Consider the following 16,258-nt stretch of genomic DNA (forward strand, 5'->3'; position numbering starts at 1 on the left):
TTATACATCTAGATATATTTTTAAAATTTCATTCTCATAGAAAGGAAATTTTTTCCCAGCTTCAGCTGTTGCCAGCCAGCATACTGTTGCAGTCCAGTGACTCATTGATTTTCTCCAAGCTTACTGAGGCCCCTATTCTAGACACCGGAGATGGGAGAGGAATTAACTAGTCAAGAATCTCTTCAGTCCGGGAACCTACAATCTAACAGTGGTCGGAGGGGGGACAGACGATAAACAAGAAATGAATCAGTTGTCCTCTATGTTAGATGGTCGCAGGTGCTACAGAGGAACGGAATGCTGAAGAGGAGGACAGAGGTGTTGGATGGGGTGGTACACCAGGATACAGATGGACTGGGTGACAGTGACGTCAAGACTCAAAGGAGTAAAGGGAAGGAGCCGAGTGACTGTCTGTGGGAAAAGAGTCCCAGAAGAAGAAACGGTAGGTACCAAGGCCCTGAGGCAGGTTTGAAGAAAAGCAAAGAGGCCAGCTGACTGGAGCAAAGTGAACCAAGTCATGGAAAGGGGACCCAGATCATGCAGGGGTTAGGCGGGAAGCCACTGGGGTGTCTCAGTAGATACTAACACCCCAAACATCAGAACTGGCTTTCTGCTTCGACTGGCTTCATTTCGAGACACCAGCTCAAGTCCAAAACACATGCATGTCAGTGAGCACACCATCCCCTGCATTCATTCCCTGAATATTCTACTCCAAACACTGGAGTATAAACAAGGTAAACAAAACAGCGTGGGGTCCCTGACCTCGTGGAGCCCAGAGTCAGATATGAGATCAGTTCAGTTCAGTCGCTCAGTCGTGTCCGACTCTTTGCTACCCCATGAATCGCAGCACGCCAGGCCTCCCTGTCCATCACCAACTCCCGGAGTTCACTCAGACTCACGTCCATCGAGTCGGTGATGCCATGCAGCCATCTCATCCTCTGTCGTCCCCTTTTTTTCCTGCCCCCAATCCCTCCCAGCATCAGGGTCTTTTCCAATGAGTCAACTCTTCGCATGAGGTGGCCAAAGTACTGGAGCTTCAGCTTTAGCATCATTCCTTCCAAAGAACACCCAGGGCTGATCTCCTTTAGAATGGACTGGTTGGATCCCCTTGCAGTCCAAGGGTCTCTCAAGAGTCTTCTCCAACACCACAGTTCAAAAGCATCAATTCTTCGGCACTCAGCCTTCTTCACGGTCCAATTCACATCCATACATGACCACTGGAAAAACCACAGCCTTGACTGAGATGAGAGACCATGAAATTATCTTGCAGACAAGCATCAGATGCAGAAGAGCCTCCAACCTAGTCTGGAGGTGGGGGAAGTCTCCCCTGAGGAAGTGACTCTTGAGCCAGAGTCTGAAGGGTGGAAAGAATCAAGGAGTGTGGGAGAAGAGGGTGGTTCCAGACAGAAGCAATGATGGGTGTGCATTGCAGGGAGATGGGGAAGGGCGGGCAGAGGCTGGAGTGCGTGACTTTAAAGTTCTGTGCCTAGGACTCCCGTGGGGGTCCAGTGGCTAAGACTCCACCTCCCAATGTAGGGGCCCAGGTTCGATCCCTGGTCAGGGAACTAGATCCCATGTGCTGCAACTAAGGCTGAAGATCTCACAACTAAGACCCAGTGCAGCCAAATAAACAAATAATTTTTTCAAAAATAAAGTTCTGTGCCTGTAGCTGAGAGCAAGGTGAGATGCTAAGCTGGAGGGTGGCTACTCAGGGCTTGGAAGGATGTGCTTAGACAGCAGGAGACTATAGTCTGGGAAAGCCAAGGGGCTGGTGTGGACCCTGCGGGGGCGGGAGGACTAGAAGGATTCAGCGGACGCCGAGGGCAAAACTGACAGGACTCATGACCTAATGGATAGGACACGGGGACGAGGAGAAGGACAGCACCCGTTTGGCTTGCGTAACACCAGGATTCATCTTCAGGTTGACATTTCTCCTTGACCTTTTTGTCTCTATCCCCACCCCCAAGGTTGCATTAGCTGCCTGCTGAGTTTAATCAAGTTGGTTGAGCTCTGGAAAATCCCTTCTCCTGGTGATAGCAGGAGGAAGGGATAATCAGTCTATTTCCAGAACCCAAAGTGGGTTAAGATAGAAAGTAGCTTTAGTCTACTAGCTGTCATCCCTCCCCCCCGCCACCCTTCCCCACTCAAGCCAGTTGGCTCCTGCGAGCCCACCGTGAGCCCCTCTGGAGGGAGACCAAGAGGCCCTTGCCTAATGCTGAGAACTGCTGAAGCTACCATTTCGTCCGCCTCAGCACTAATCCAGTTACCACTCTGCTGCTTCAATGGGATTTGGCTTCTAGGCACTGAGACGTGGGTGTGGGGCACACTCTCCCAGTTCCCTACAAATCCCCCTGAGCGGTCAGCCAGGGCCCGTGTGGAGTTGCCTGGGTAGACGGAACAGGGGTTGGCCGTCTGCTCACCCCGGAGGGCACACACACCTTCTCCCCACCTCCTGGGCCCTCCTGGCTGGTCACACAAGGTACGTGACCATCCTCCAGCAAAGCCTTCTCAGAACCTCGGGGCAGGCCAGGAAAGAGCCAGGACCGGGGAGACTGGCATCTTCATGCAGTCAGTCTGACCCAGTTACTTTCCATGGACATTACTTGTTAGGGAAACTCAGAAGGTGTTTTGAATTTCAGACAGCCTCTTTGTTGTGGGTAGAGCTGGGGATAGTGAGAGAGAACTCTGCTTAGTGTGAATTGCTGAGCAGGACTTTTAGGGGATTTAACGGATTTTTCAAATGATATTCATGAAGTGGTTAGGTTGTGGTTTGCAGGAACTTTTTCTACCTTAATTGCCATGATATATCATCAAGATAGAATTTTAAAATCAATCTGGCTTACTGTGACGATACCAAGGCTTAATCTCAAAGTAAAACCTTCTCGTGGGAATCTATCTGAAGTGAGGTTTCCTAAGAAGTGAGGTTTGCTGGTGAGGCTTACTAAGAAGTGTTTGACGCTTATCAGGAAAAAATAAATACCTTAAAAAAAAAAAAAAGCAGCTCACTGTAGTGAAATACAAACCAGACAAAGGCCTTTTTGAGTCAAACGTGGATATCGAGGTAGAAGGAAATGTCTAATGGATGCACAGTATCTCATGAGTAGGTATAATTCCGAGAATGTTCTCGATGTTATATTTAGGATGGCTTTACCTTTCCGCAGCCCTGTAACACCTGACGTGCACCCTAATGTGGAAGAAGCCGCCAGGGACAGTTAACACAGCAGCCAACATGCAGACCAATAAGCCCGCACCAAACCACGTTATCTACAAGAAGATCTCCCGTGATAAATCGGTAAGTGGGGCAGATGTGAGGGGCTTGAGTGATGATTTTTTTTAAGGAGCTTTTCGAATAGATGGGATCAATATCAAAACCCTGTGAGGTCAGTGGAAGCGATGTGAGTGTCATCCATCTCTGTCTGCTGGGATGATAGGTGAAATGTAAAGGGATGACCTGCAGAAATAGTACTTCTCTTCAATCTCAACAAGACTTCAGCCCCAGGACCCTTCATTTTCTCCTGATCTCTTGGTGCCCAATCCCTCTCCTCCAATTTTACTTCTTTTTCTAGCCTTGAACCCTTGACTTACATTTCAGACGTTGCTTTGGTAACGCCTATAATTTACTTGGGCCTTTTTCCATCGTCTTGCCTACCTGCCTGGGGAGAGCGCTGATGCTGGGTCATGCAGTTCACTACTGTCTGGCACCCACCCCAGGCGCCACGCTCAGGGCTTCCAGGACCACTGCATACGGGCGCGTCTCCCAAGGCTCCACAGCGCTCACTGTGGCTGCACGGCCGATACCCTGGCACCCTGCATACCCGGCACAGGTGATGCCACTGTTGGCTTCATCAGGGGGACGGTAGGTGGGCTAGACGTGCCTGTGAACTTCCTGGCCTGGGAGACGCAATCAAGGGCCTGCCACACAGCCTCTGTGGATGGGGAGACCCAATCAAGGGCCTGCCCCACAGCCTCTGTGGATGGTGTCTCCTTGCACGGCTTGATGGATTCTCAGGGGCTGACAGTCTAGTTCTGTGCCATCCATTGCAAGCTGCACTTCTAATTTTAAAATTTTCTATTAGCCATGTTAAAATGGTAAGAAGAAACAGGGAATTCATTTTAATACTACATTTTATTTAACCCAATATAACAAAAAAACTATCATCTCAACATGTAAATGGTATAAGAAGCATTGCTAACACTTGTTTGTTGTTTGTTCAGTCACCAAGCCGTGTCTGACTCTTTGCAGCCCCATGGACTGCAGCATGCCAGGCTTCCCTGTCCTCCACTATCTCCCAGAGTTTGCTCAGTCCCATGTCCATTGAGTCAGTGATGCCATCCAACCATCTCATCCTCTGTCACCCCCTTTTCCTTTTGCATTCAATCTTTCCCAGCATCAGGGTCTTTACCAATGAGTCGGCTCTTCGCATCAGGTGGCTCAAGTACTGGAGCTTCAGCTTCAGCATCAGTCCTTCCAATGAAGACTGATGACATATGCTAAATTTGTTTTCTGTTGTTGAGACCTGGCGTGCGTTCTACATTCACAGCACATGGCGGTTTGGCGTGGCCATATTTCAAGTGTTGGTGGCCACCAGTAGATAAATAGTGGAGGATGTGGACCTAGGTCATTCTTCTGGTTGACTCCTGAAGCCTACACTGGGCCTGAAAGAAACTCTCTGAAGCTTCTCATGCCTCACGGGCTCTGCACAGACCCTCTCCCCTTCCCCTCTCCTCTCCTCCCTGAAGATCTCCATACTTCCATCCAGTCCTCTGATTCTTCAGGGTGACAAGTCAGGTGCCCTGCAATCTTTCATCCTCCCAGCTCTCTTCCAACTTGTGTCTCTCCAGTGAACTTTATCTTGACTTCCGGCAAAAGAAGAGAGAAACCGCTCCTGCTGGGCATCATCACTTTCTCACTTTTTCCTTACTCCCACCTAGCTAGACCTCCACTGACCTGGAAAACTTAGAATTCTTGTATTTAGGAGGAAAGTATAATTCATCCACGACTCTGTCCGTATTAGGATCATTCCCACTGCAAGTCTTTGTCTGGCCTCGGGCGTGTTGTGCCAGGGCCCTGGGTCAGTTTCTCTCCAAATCTCACCACTCCTCCGTCTTCTGCCATCTTCACCCTCTGGCTGGTGGCAAGACGGCTGCCCCAGCTTCAGGGGGCTCACCTTCACTTCCTTCCAGAAGGAAAAGGCTGTTGATTCCTGGGGTCTCTTAAGGGTGAGGAGGTATTTCTCCAGCAGACTCGTCTTTACCTCATTGGTCAAAACTGATTACATGCCCACCTTCTGCCCATCCTGAGCCAAAAGAATAGGAGCAGGCCATTCAAGAGTCATCCTTCATGATGAATGGTAACTAAATTTATTGTGGCTATTCAGTTCAGTTCAGTTCAGTCACTCAATCGTGTCCGACTCTTTGCGACCCCGTGGACTACAGCACACCAGGGCTCCCTGTCCATCACCAACTCCCGGAGTTTGCTCAAACCCATGTCCATTGAGTCGGTGATGCCATCCAACCATCTCATCCTCTGTCGTCCCCTTTTCCTCTTGCCTTCAATCTTTCCCAGCATCAGGGTCTTTTCAAATGAGTCAGCTCTTCGCATCAGGTGGCCAAAGTATTGGAGTTTCAGTTTCGACTTATAGCTTTGTGATTTACACATACATCATTATATTGTACACCTTAAACTTAAACTATATGTCAATTATATCTCAGTAAAACTGGGGGGAGAAAAGAATGATCCTCTGGGGTGGCCTTCTTAACACAACCGCTTGGGGATGGTGGGCCCTGGATGCGATGATTGGTGACTGTTATCCAGGAAGATGGTGTGTGTGGCTGTCAGATGGGCAGGCAGCAGACGGGCTGGAGCCTTGCCTCGTCCACCCCACTTTCCCCACCTGCTCCTGTCTCTTCCCATCGCTTGCAGTTGCAGCAGAGGACGCGCTGTTGCTTCCACTGAGGTTCATGCTACTTACAGCCTGGGTCATGGCCCACCACCTCCTCTGGGTCCTGGCCCACCACCTCCTCTGGGTCCTATCCCAAAGCCTCCTCCCTCTGGGGATATCTCTCTTTCTCTACCAGTACCAGCTTAAGCATAACAACAAGGACCGACCTCATGCATCTTAAACACAAGAAAAAGAACAGCAAATGTCCCTTGACCCCGTCTCCTTTCTAGCTCTCCTTCCTTCACAGCCAAAGCTTGAAAAAGAGGAAGACATTCTCTGTCCCCCTATCTTCTCCCTTCCTGCTCTTTCCTCAGTTCGCCCTCCTCCCGACCGCTTTCAGCTGCCTACCTGGCTTTCCTCTCGCCAACCCCTTCTCCACTTTGCTGCCAATGCAACCAGAGCCTCAGTGTTCTCCATAAAACGGGCTTAATTCCTAGCTCATAAGGTAGTCGTGAGGATTAAATGAAATAATGTGCCCCATGTACTTAGCTTGGCGCCTGGTACAGGACAAGCACACATACCCCTTAATTGCAGGCCTTTCATCCTGTTTCAAATGCTTCCACATCCTCCTGGAATCTTTAGAGTCTGGTCCTGTAAGACTCTTTCTGGCTGTTTGCATCCCCATTTGGTGGCTACGCACCTGCAGGTGAAACCATAGGCAGTTCCAGAAGCATTTTCTTGGCTCTGGACTTTTTACACACTGAGGTTTTTACCCAGAAAGCATCCTTTCACCATAACCCACCCCCAGCACCTGGTCAGGTGCTTCAACATCAATCACACAAATAACCTGGAAGCCACAGAGATACACTCCTGGATAACTGCTACAAGGGAGCAGATATAGGAGATGATTTAATGCCAACAGAAATTATTTTGAGTGTCCACGGAAAGAGACATAAGAATTTCAGAGGCTTGGGGAAGAGGGAGCTAGCCAGGATCCATGCATTCATTCACTGATGCACTTAGCAAATGTTGATTAAATTCCTGCCTATGCCAGACACTGCACTAGACACGGTGGTGGCTGAAAGATGCGTGAGAGAATTCTTACCACCATGGCCACAGTGCCACGGCTTAAGGCGGTGAGTGGCGGTGAATCCAACCGATGCTCTCCCACAAACGGGGGTGGTAAAGGGACCTTTGGTGCCAGGGGCGTTAAAACAGACAGGACAAGGGCTGGGACATGGTTAGCCCTCCCCAGCCAAGACGCCTTCCCCGCTTCTTCAGGTGTATCTATATAGATGCTCACCCGATAGGATTTCAGGGACGCCAGAATATCTGCCTCTTGCTGAGTCCAGAAATTCTTCTAACAAGGAGGAGAAACCTTTCGATCACAGCGAGAAATGAAAAGTTCAACATGCAAACAGCTGACAGGAGCCTCATGCACCTAAGCGTTACTTTCCACTAAAGTATCAGCCAGGAATCCACCAAGTTTGCCTGGTTGACAGGAGACCTGGGCTCGGTGGGAAAAGGCGGGGAGAACAGGGTCTTCCCGAAGAGATGGGAAGAATTCCTTGGAGCCATTTAGGAGGCTGAGAAAAGACCACACCTTTCCCGCAGTCCATCATCTCTGCCTACAGCCTTGCCTACAGCCAAGCAGGGCGAGAGGAGGACCGGGAGGCCGAGGACAGGGAGGCCGAGCAGCAGCGCCAGGCGCCTCCTCTTCCCAAATGAGAGCAAACGTTTCCGTTGTTGCTGTTTTTTCCTCTTTGGTTGTTGCTGATTTTTAACATGAATACCTTTGTGTACTTTGACCATTGAGAACCCAACTCTGTTCTCACAGGTGACCATCTACCTGGGGAAGAGAGACTACATAGACCACGTTGAAAGAGTAGAGCCTGTGGGTAAGTCGAGTTTGGGGTGAGATTCTTTTTAATCTATTTATTTATTTATCTTGCCTGCCCTGGGTCTTTGTTGCTTTGCACAGACTTTCTCTAGTTGCTGCGAGCAGGACTCCCCTCTAGCTGCTTCTCATCTCGGTCCTTCTCTGGTTGTGGAGCGCAGGCTCCAGGCACACTGGCCTTGGTAGCTGCAGCCCTCAGGCTCAGTAGCTGTGGCACACGGGCTTCGGCTGCTCCCCGGCGTACGGGAACCTTCCCAGACCAGGGATTGGATCAGGGTCCCCTGCGCTGGCAGGCAGATTCTCATCCACTGAACCACCAGAGAAGGTCTGGGGTGAGATTTTAAAGCTGGTTTTCCTTTAAGTCACCAGACACCTACTAGTTTTGTGTTTTTTTAAAAAATCGGACTTTGTTAATAATCTAATCAAAGAAATGTAAATTAAAACATCATCCAGGCGCCACTGGCTGATTGGAGACAATTTTTAAAGAGTGTGAGAGAGACAAAGGATGCATCTCTGGAGTATATAAAGAAAGCTCAAAACTCACCAGTTTAAAGAGAAAACAAGATCCATTTAGGAAATAGACAAACAAAGGAAAAGACATTTCATTGAAGAAAATATATGAGTGGCACTGAGCACACAGAAAACTATTCAACAACAACAGAAAAAGAAACATGTTCAACAGCATTAGTCGTTAGGGAAATACAAATTAAAACCACAATGAAATATCATTACACGCCTGTCAAAACGGCTAAAATCGAAAACAGTGACAATGCCAAATGCTGGCGAGAAAGTGGAGACAGTGGATCACTCAGGCATTGCTGCTGGGGATGTAAATGGGACAGCCACTCTGGAAAACAGGTTGGCAGTTACTTTAAAAGCTAAACATATACTTATTATATGACCCAGCAATTTGCATTCCTGCACATTTATCTCGGAGAAATGAAAGATTCTGTTCACACAAAAACCTGTACGTGATTGTTCACAGCAGCTTTATTTGTCACGGCTCCAAACTAGAAAGAGCCCAAATGTCTCTCAATAGGGGAACGAGGTTAAACACGCTGGGGCGCGTCCGTGCCTTGAGAAGAGCGAACTCCAGGGACTTCCCTGGCGGTCCAGTGGCTAAAACTCCGGGCTTCCACCGCAGGGAGCATGGTTTCCATCCCTGCTCAGAGAATTAAGATCCCACATGCGGCAATACACCGTCAATTTTTTTTTTTTAATTTTTAACTTAATTTTAAGTTAAAATTAAGTTAAATACCAAGTTAAGTTTTAATACCAACCCATGCCACAGCTCGTAAGTGTCAAGGGCGCTATGATGAGTGGAAAGCCAATCTCAAGAGCCCATATGCTTTACGATTCCATTTATATAACATCTTAGAGATGACAACACTATAGAAAAGGAAAACTGAACAGTGGTTTCAGGGGGCTAAGGTTGGTGGGGGGAGGTAGTTGGGTGTGACTACAAAGGCTCAGCCCCGGAGGGAGACCATTATGGTGAGAGGACAGTTCTGTGTCCGGACTGCCGTGGTGCTAACACAAAATCTCCATTTGATAAAACAACTTAGAGCTATACACACACTGATCCATGTTGACTTCCTGGTTTTGAGATTGTATGCAGTTATCTAAGGTGTAACCATTGGAAGAAACTGGATAAGGGATACATGGGGACCTCTCTGTGCTATCTTTGCAGCTTCCTGTGAATCTATAATTACTTCAACTCAAATTGTTCTTTTTTTCTTTTTTTTTTTAATGTGTAAAAGACTGGTAATTTAGGCAATAAGTTGAGCATGTCCTTCAGCAATGTCCTTTCTAGAAGGTCATTTGGCAGTTATATTATCAAAAGCCACATTCAATGCTACCATGGATATTTATCTATAAGGATGTTCATTGCGATTTAATTATAATGGGGAAAATCAGAAACATCCTAAATGCCCTAACAAGAGAAGATGGATTAAATAATTTATAATACATCTGTTCATTGGAGCAAATGTGTGGCCATTTGTTCCAATTTAAGTGATTAATACATACTATGTGAGTGTGTATGTGTGTGTGTGTTAATAGATGTTTGCAATATTACAGTTGAGTGAGGAAAGCCGTGAACAGTATAGTAGGATCTCATTTTTTTTTAGTGAAAACTTTTCCATAAATGCATCTAATCTGGAGAAATCGTTCTGGATCAGTATCTCAACAACGGGTGTCTCTGGGTAGTGGAAACGGGGTGACTTTTTTCCCTTTGTTTACTTCCGTTTCTAAGGTTCCCGTAACGAATATGGATTCCGTGTGGTATGCACACACACACACACTTCAGGAAGCCTGCAGCCTCCTCCACGTCCTCCACCCTCACTGTTCTCTCTCTCTTGGTTTAGACGGCGTCGTGCTGGTGGATCCTGAGCTCGTGAAGGGCAAGAGAGGTGAGGGTGCTCCTCCATCCTCCAGGCAGTGGGGGTCTGCTCTCGGCCCGCTGCCGGAAGGGGATGTGTGTGTGTGTGTGCAAGGAGAGGTGGGGAAGCCCTTGCACACCCATTCTCGCTGCCAGGGCCTCGGGCCTCTCACCCACACTCCCTCGTACGATCCTCGGGACACGGGCTCTGTCCACAGCAGAGCCCACTGTCCACATCTCCCAGAAGGAGGTGGAAACTCAGGGAAGCCACTTGCTCGAGCCGACCAGATAAGGGACGGCAGACGGAGCCTGGAGCCCAGGGCTGCCCCTCCGCAGACTGCATGCTCACGCCCCTCTCCACCATGTCCTGTGGTTCCATGTCCAGGCAGACTCAGGAGGGCTCCTTTCTGAGTTTACCTGAAAAGCAAGGAATGGAGGCTGCTGGAAGGCAGAGTTTTTTTTAAGCTGACTCGGGTGGTTCTTGGCTTCCCAGGTGGCACTCGTGGTGAAGAACCCGCCTGCCATTGCAGGAGATGTCAGAGACCTGGGTTCCCTCCCTGGGTCGGGAAGATCCTCTGGAGAAGGGCGTGGCAACCCACTCCAGTACCCTTGGCTGGAGAACCCCCGTGGACAGAGGAGCCTGGGGGGCTGCAGTCCATGGGGTCGCAAGGAGTGACAGCACACGCTGGTGGCTGTGGACCGCGGCAGCACAGCTCGCTCAGTGATCTCTGGATGCTGTGAAGTGTGTGGCGAGCAATTAGATGCTGATAACGGTTGTGTAAATTAAATGAGAGCCCATCTGAGTTATCACTCAGTTCCATTCAAAGCATGCCTCTTAGAGTCGTTGCTATCGGCAGCCCGCAAGGATTGCTCCTACCCCTGGATGTGCTCTGGAGTATGTCAGTTGTAGAGCCCTCGGCATCCCGGGGACAGGGCAGAAACAGGCTGACAACTGCTCTCCTCTGCTGTCTCTGGCTCTCTCCGGAGCGCCCTGCTCCTCTCTTACATCAGGAGGAGCCCAGTTCCAGCCCTGAAAGCCCACGCCCTTGGCCAGGAAAGCATTTCCCGGAGAGGCAGGCATAAATCCAGGTCATCTCTGGGCACCTTGTTCCTACAAATGCCGGCTGAAGGATAAGCAAGTGATCAGTGACTCTTCTGAGCTTAGCGCCGAGGGGCAGTTATCCTTGAGGCGGACACAGACAAAATCCTCAGCCCACAGCTCCCGAGGACGTGGGTGGACGTGCTTTCCGTTCAAGCACAGGGCACCTCGTGTGGTTTTATTTACCACATTAACGACAGCTGTAAACAGTCCATCCTCAAAACACATGTCATTGTTCAGTCGCCAAGTCATGTCTGACTCTGAGACCCCATGGACTGCAGCATGCCAGATAGTCCCTCACTATCTCCTGGGGTTTGCTCAAGTTCATGTTCATTGAATCACTGATGCCATCCAGCCATCTCATCCTCTGTCGCCCTCTTCTCCTCCTACACAAGACGTGTAGTCTCATATAATTTCTCTGGTCCGCCGGGGGCCCCAGGGACAGGGGAGCCTGGTGGGCTACCGTTTATGGGGTCGCACAGAGTCGGACACAACTGAAGCGACGTAGCAGCAGCAGCAACCACAGTGAATTTACATAAGTGCCGATGATTTAGAGAAAGCTCAATGAAGTTTCCGAGCCACGTGAAAAGACGGATTTCATCTGGGACTTGGTTTCACCTCTCCACCTGGTCCCTGAGTGCCAGCTCACTCCCCTCGTGGCCACGTCCAGATCAGGCAGTCCTTAGCTTTGAGTTGTACTCCCTAGAGCTGTTTCCCCTCTGCTTCTCACCTTCGCTCTCAACTCTAGACAGACCTCCCGCCCTCAGACCCCGAGTGACCTCACCCTGTTGAAAAGCCTCCTGAGGCCCCTGAGCTGGTGGATCAAGAGGGAAAGTGGGGAGGATGTGGAAAACAGTGGAGTCAGGAGACAAAACCTGGCCCCTCTGAGGGGCCTCCCCCGCCCTCCGAGCCAGCCCTTTGGAGTAATTAACGCAAGCCAGAGGGAGGAAAGGGCCAGCTGGGTGGTGAGGTCCCCAGGTCCCATCCCCTAGGGATGCTGAAGGTTGAATGCCGAGACCCGCAGGCAGGCGGTGTCAGCCCAGGCAGGGGCGCCAGGCCGACCGACTGGCCAAGCCCACCCTTCTTGTCTCTCTCCCAGTGTACGTGTCTCTGACGTGTGCCTTCCGCTACGGCCAGGAAGACATCGACGTGATCGGCCTGAGCTTCCGCAGGGACCTCTACTTCTCCCAGATCCAAGTGTTCCCTCCCGTGGGGGCCTCGGGCGCCACCACGAAGCTGCAGGAAAGCCTGATCAAGAAGCTGGGGGCCAACACCTACCCCTTCCTGCTCACGGTGGGTGATGTCGTGCCCCACCCCCACCGCTGCACAGGTTCCTTCCACCCCCAGCGCCTTGTGACGTGACCGGTGGCCAAGGAACGGGGCCAGAGAAATGGCTTCACAAGCACGGGCCTTCAAATTGCACCCTTCTAGCACGGAGGAAATTCTAGATTGCCTGGGCTGTCATCGTCTTTTTTTTTAAGTCCTTGAAAATAGCCTCCTAGCCTTTGAAGGCACTGTTTCAACCTACACTTTAAATATTTAAACTGCATCCCGACCACCTAATTATACGTGCGAGTCACGCCTTCACTTGCTCATCTATAAAAAGAAAGAAGTGCCCCTCGGTTGGCCCTGAGGAGTTTCTAAGCAGGCAATAGTTCCCCGTGAGCCAGGAGATCTTAGTGAAATGAGATCCTGTCTGTAGCCTTGAGCACAGCCTGGGGGGGTCACGGAAGAGAAATCCCTGGTGGAACAGAGGGACCCTGGGGCCAGAGTGCCCGCCTCTGATGACTCCACCCTGGACTTGCTGTGGGGGTAGCTACTCTCTTCACCAGCATGTTTATGGGTCTTAAGATTACATATTCCTCCAAAGTTATACGGTTCAGGCTTAAAACGGCAGGAGATTCTGACACAAGCTACAACGAGAAAGAACCTTAACAACGTGATGCTAGGTGAAAGAAACCAGTCGCCTAAGGACAAATGCTGTGTGATTCCACTTACATGAGGGATCTGGAGGAGTTAAATTCGTGGAGGCAGAAAGTAGAGGGGTGGTCTCCAGAGCATGGGGGAGGAGGGAATCGGGGAATTGATGTTTAATGGGTACAGAGCTTCTGCTTGGGATGACGGAAAAGTTCTCGAAATGGATGATGGGGACCATTGCAGGACAATGTGAATGTCCTTAATGCTGCTGGACTGTATGCTTAAAATAGTAAGGTTTATGTTCTGTGTATATATATATATATTGTATATATATACACATTAATATATAATACACACATATATATATGTATATATGGGCTTCCTAGGTGGCACTAGTGGTGAAGAATCTGCCTGCCAATGCAGGAGACACAGGAGACCCAAGTTCAAGCCCAGGCTCAAGAAGGTCCCCTGGAGGAGGAAATGGCAACCCACTCCAGTATGCTTGCCTGGAGAATCCCTTCTTCAGAAGAGCCTGGCGGTGCAGTCCACGGGGTCACAAAGAGTCGGACATGACTGAGTGTGCACGCATGGTGGAAAACACGTGGAGTAACATTCTCTGAAAGAAATGATCTGTTGTTTCTTTCCACAGTTTCCTGACTACTTGCCCTGTTCGGTGATGCTGCAGCCAGCTCCGCAAGATGTGGGCAAGGTTGGTTCCAGAATGAATCCCAGGGACTCATTCATTCCTTCAAAGGACTTTTTAAAATAGCCTCTCTCTCTCTCTCTTTTTTTAAAAAAGAGGCTTTTTAAAATAGCCTCTCTCTTTTTTTTTAAACAATCTGTTTTATTTATTTATTCTTTAATTTTAAACGTTTTATTTTGTATTGAGCTATAGCCAATTAACAAGCAAGGCTGTAATACTGTAGCTTTTTGTTGTGGAAGAGTTCAGAGGTACCCAAAAGTAGAGAGAACCTAAAATGAATGAGCCTATCACTTGCCTTGGGCATTTCCTATCCATGAGCAGCCCTGTGAGTGAAACAGACGGTCTCTCTCCTCCCTGAGAAGGCTTGTGAGCTGGTCTAGGAGCACTCATAGGAGCTGGTCAATGTGAATAGAGACAGAGAAGCACTAAGCGTTTCACAAGGAGGGAACAGCGCGTGCCCCAGGTGGACAGGCGGGAAGCGGCATGGGGTGGGCGTGGAGCGGCGCAGCGAGAACACAGGGCTAAGAACTCCAAGTGCTGGTGGGTACGGATGCGCATTTATTTTCAAGCCAGGTTTTAGTGTTGTTGAGATTCCACAGTTTCACAAGACCAGTAGGACTGTGACTGACATGCTAGCTGGTGGAGGGCCCATCCCCACGCTGGTGCCCCCATGCCCACCCCGTCATGTTAACACAAGAAAGAAGGAGGTTAACGCACGGTGGGGGATCATGCTGGGGCCAGGTAGGGGGCAGGCAGAGGGGCCGGCAGATGCATCTGCTCCACCCGTGCAAGATTTTTTAATTTCGTTGATTTAAAATTCAGGAGCCTTCGCTCCAAGTTCCATTTCCAGCTTCTCTTCAGAAGTTGGGAGAGCTGCCAGCACCAGGTCCCCTGGCAGCCTGGCCACGTTTGGCTGCAGCCACAGTGCAGCTGCCCACCGGGGTCGGGCGTTGGAGCCCCAGCACGGGTGTCCGTGGGCCCCCGCGGGGCCTGGGAGCACTGCGCCTGTCCGCCGGCTGCAGGCAGTGGACCGTCAGCAACAGAAATGCACGGCCACTTACGAGGACAGCTGACCGAGGGTGGGCTGGACGCCATGAGAGGCGGAGGGAGGCGAGGACCAGTCAGAACGCCTGACTCACCCTCTGCAGCTGCTGGTGGGGCACGTCCTGCAGGCTGGTGGCCTTTGCTGGGGCCTCGGGGCCCATGGCATTCTCCTTGCACTAATGCCATTATTTCATCATGAGCACACTTCCAGATCTAGTCTTTATTTTTTAAGGTTTTTTTTTTTTAAATGTGGGCCATTTTTAAACTCTTTATTAAATCTGTTACAATAGTTTAAAATTTTTTTTTTTATTTTTCGGCTGTACTGGGTCTTCGTTATGGCCTGTGGGCTTACTTGCCCCGTGGCATGTGGGATCCTAGCTCCCCGCTCAGGGATTGAACCCTTACCCCCTGCAATGGAAGGCGAAGTCTTAACCACTGGACCACCAGGGATGTCTCCAGATCTAGTCTTACTGGTGCGGCTCTGAAAAGCAGATGGCTGATGTAGAAAAAGAAAGTGCCACGAAACCTCCCCCAAGCGAGCTGTGACCCCATCCAGCTCTGGAAGGGAGGTGCAGACCGCAGCTCTGTCTCATCTCTTGCCCCCTTGCAGAGCTGTGGGGTCGACTTCGAGATCAAAGCATTCGCCACGCACAGCGCAGATGTGGAAGAGGACAAAATTCCCAAGAAGTAAGAGTGTGGCTGTGGGAATAGGTGAGGGGTCTGGGGTTAAGGGGTGGGGGTAAGAAACCGCCCCTCACTTTATGTCTGCGAGATGGACTCCTCCCCCTAGGCTGGTGTAGTGGGTCATGGAGCCTCCCCAGGTCAGGACCATCAGGAGGGACCATCTACACATAGGGTGGGCATCCGTGGCTGACCATCTAGGGGGAACGCAGCAGAAAATGACAGGAGCGTAACCAACCTCAAGGGTTCGTGTAAGCTCCTGAAGGCCTCCACGGTCCCTTGAGTTTCCTTCTTCTTTTGCATTTTGTTGTGGTAGTGGTAAAATACACATAACACGAAGCTGACCTTTTTAACCATTTTCAAGGGTACAGCTCAGCGGCATTAAACGTAGTCATTACCTTGTATGACCACTTGTACACTGTCTGCTACCTATATATAGCATTTGGGATATAGATGATACTCCATATGGGATATATATATGTATGAGATATCTATCCTGAATGCTGTATAAATGATAATAGCATTTCGGAAATACCCCCAAACTATCTGTATCCCAAATGCTATCATCACCCCAAACAGAAGCTCTGCCCACTAAGCAGTGACTCCTGTCCTCCCGGGCCCTGATGCTCATTTTCTTGTTCCTGAATGAGGTTTCCAA

The 16,258-nt window shown here is 49.9% G+C and overlaps 1 protein-coding gene across 1 annotated transcript in view; it reads left to right on the top strand.

The window, feature by feature from the left end:
- The first annotated feature begins 3,223 nt into the window (after positions 1 to 3,223).
- The window catches only part of SAG (S-antigen visual arrestin), a 29,884-nt gene continuing 16,849 nt past the window's right edge, over positions 3,224 to 16,258 (top strand). The window contains exons 1-6 of the mRNA XM_052637508.1: positions 3,224 to 3,289; positions 7,717 to 7,777; positions 10,143 to 10,187; positions 12,355 to 12,548; positions 13,822 to 13,881; positions 15,530 to 15,606. Coding sequence (XP_052493468.1) covers positions 3,227 to 3,289; positions 7,717 to 7,777; positions 10,143 to 10,187; positions 12,355 to 12,548; positions 13,822 to 13,881; positions 15,530 to 15,606 — 500 coding nt within the window. The 5' untranslated portion in view covers positions 3,224 to 3,226. The remainder of the gene's footprint in view (positions 3,290 to 7,716; positions 7,778 to 10,142; positions 10,188 to 12,354; positions 12,549 to 13,821; positions 13,882 to 15,529; positions 15,607 to 16,258) is intronic.

Source organism: Budorcas taxicolor, chromosome 3 (assembly GCF_023091745.1).
Source record: "Budorcas taxicolor isolate Tak-1 chromosome 3, Takin1.1, whole genome shotgun sequence".
In the NCBI taxonomy this organism is placed as follows: Eukaryota; Metazoa; Chordata; class Mammalia; order Artiodactyla; family Bovidae; genus Budorcas; species Budorcas taxicolor.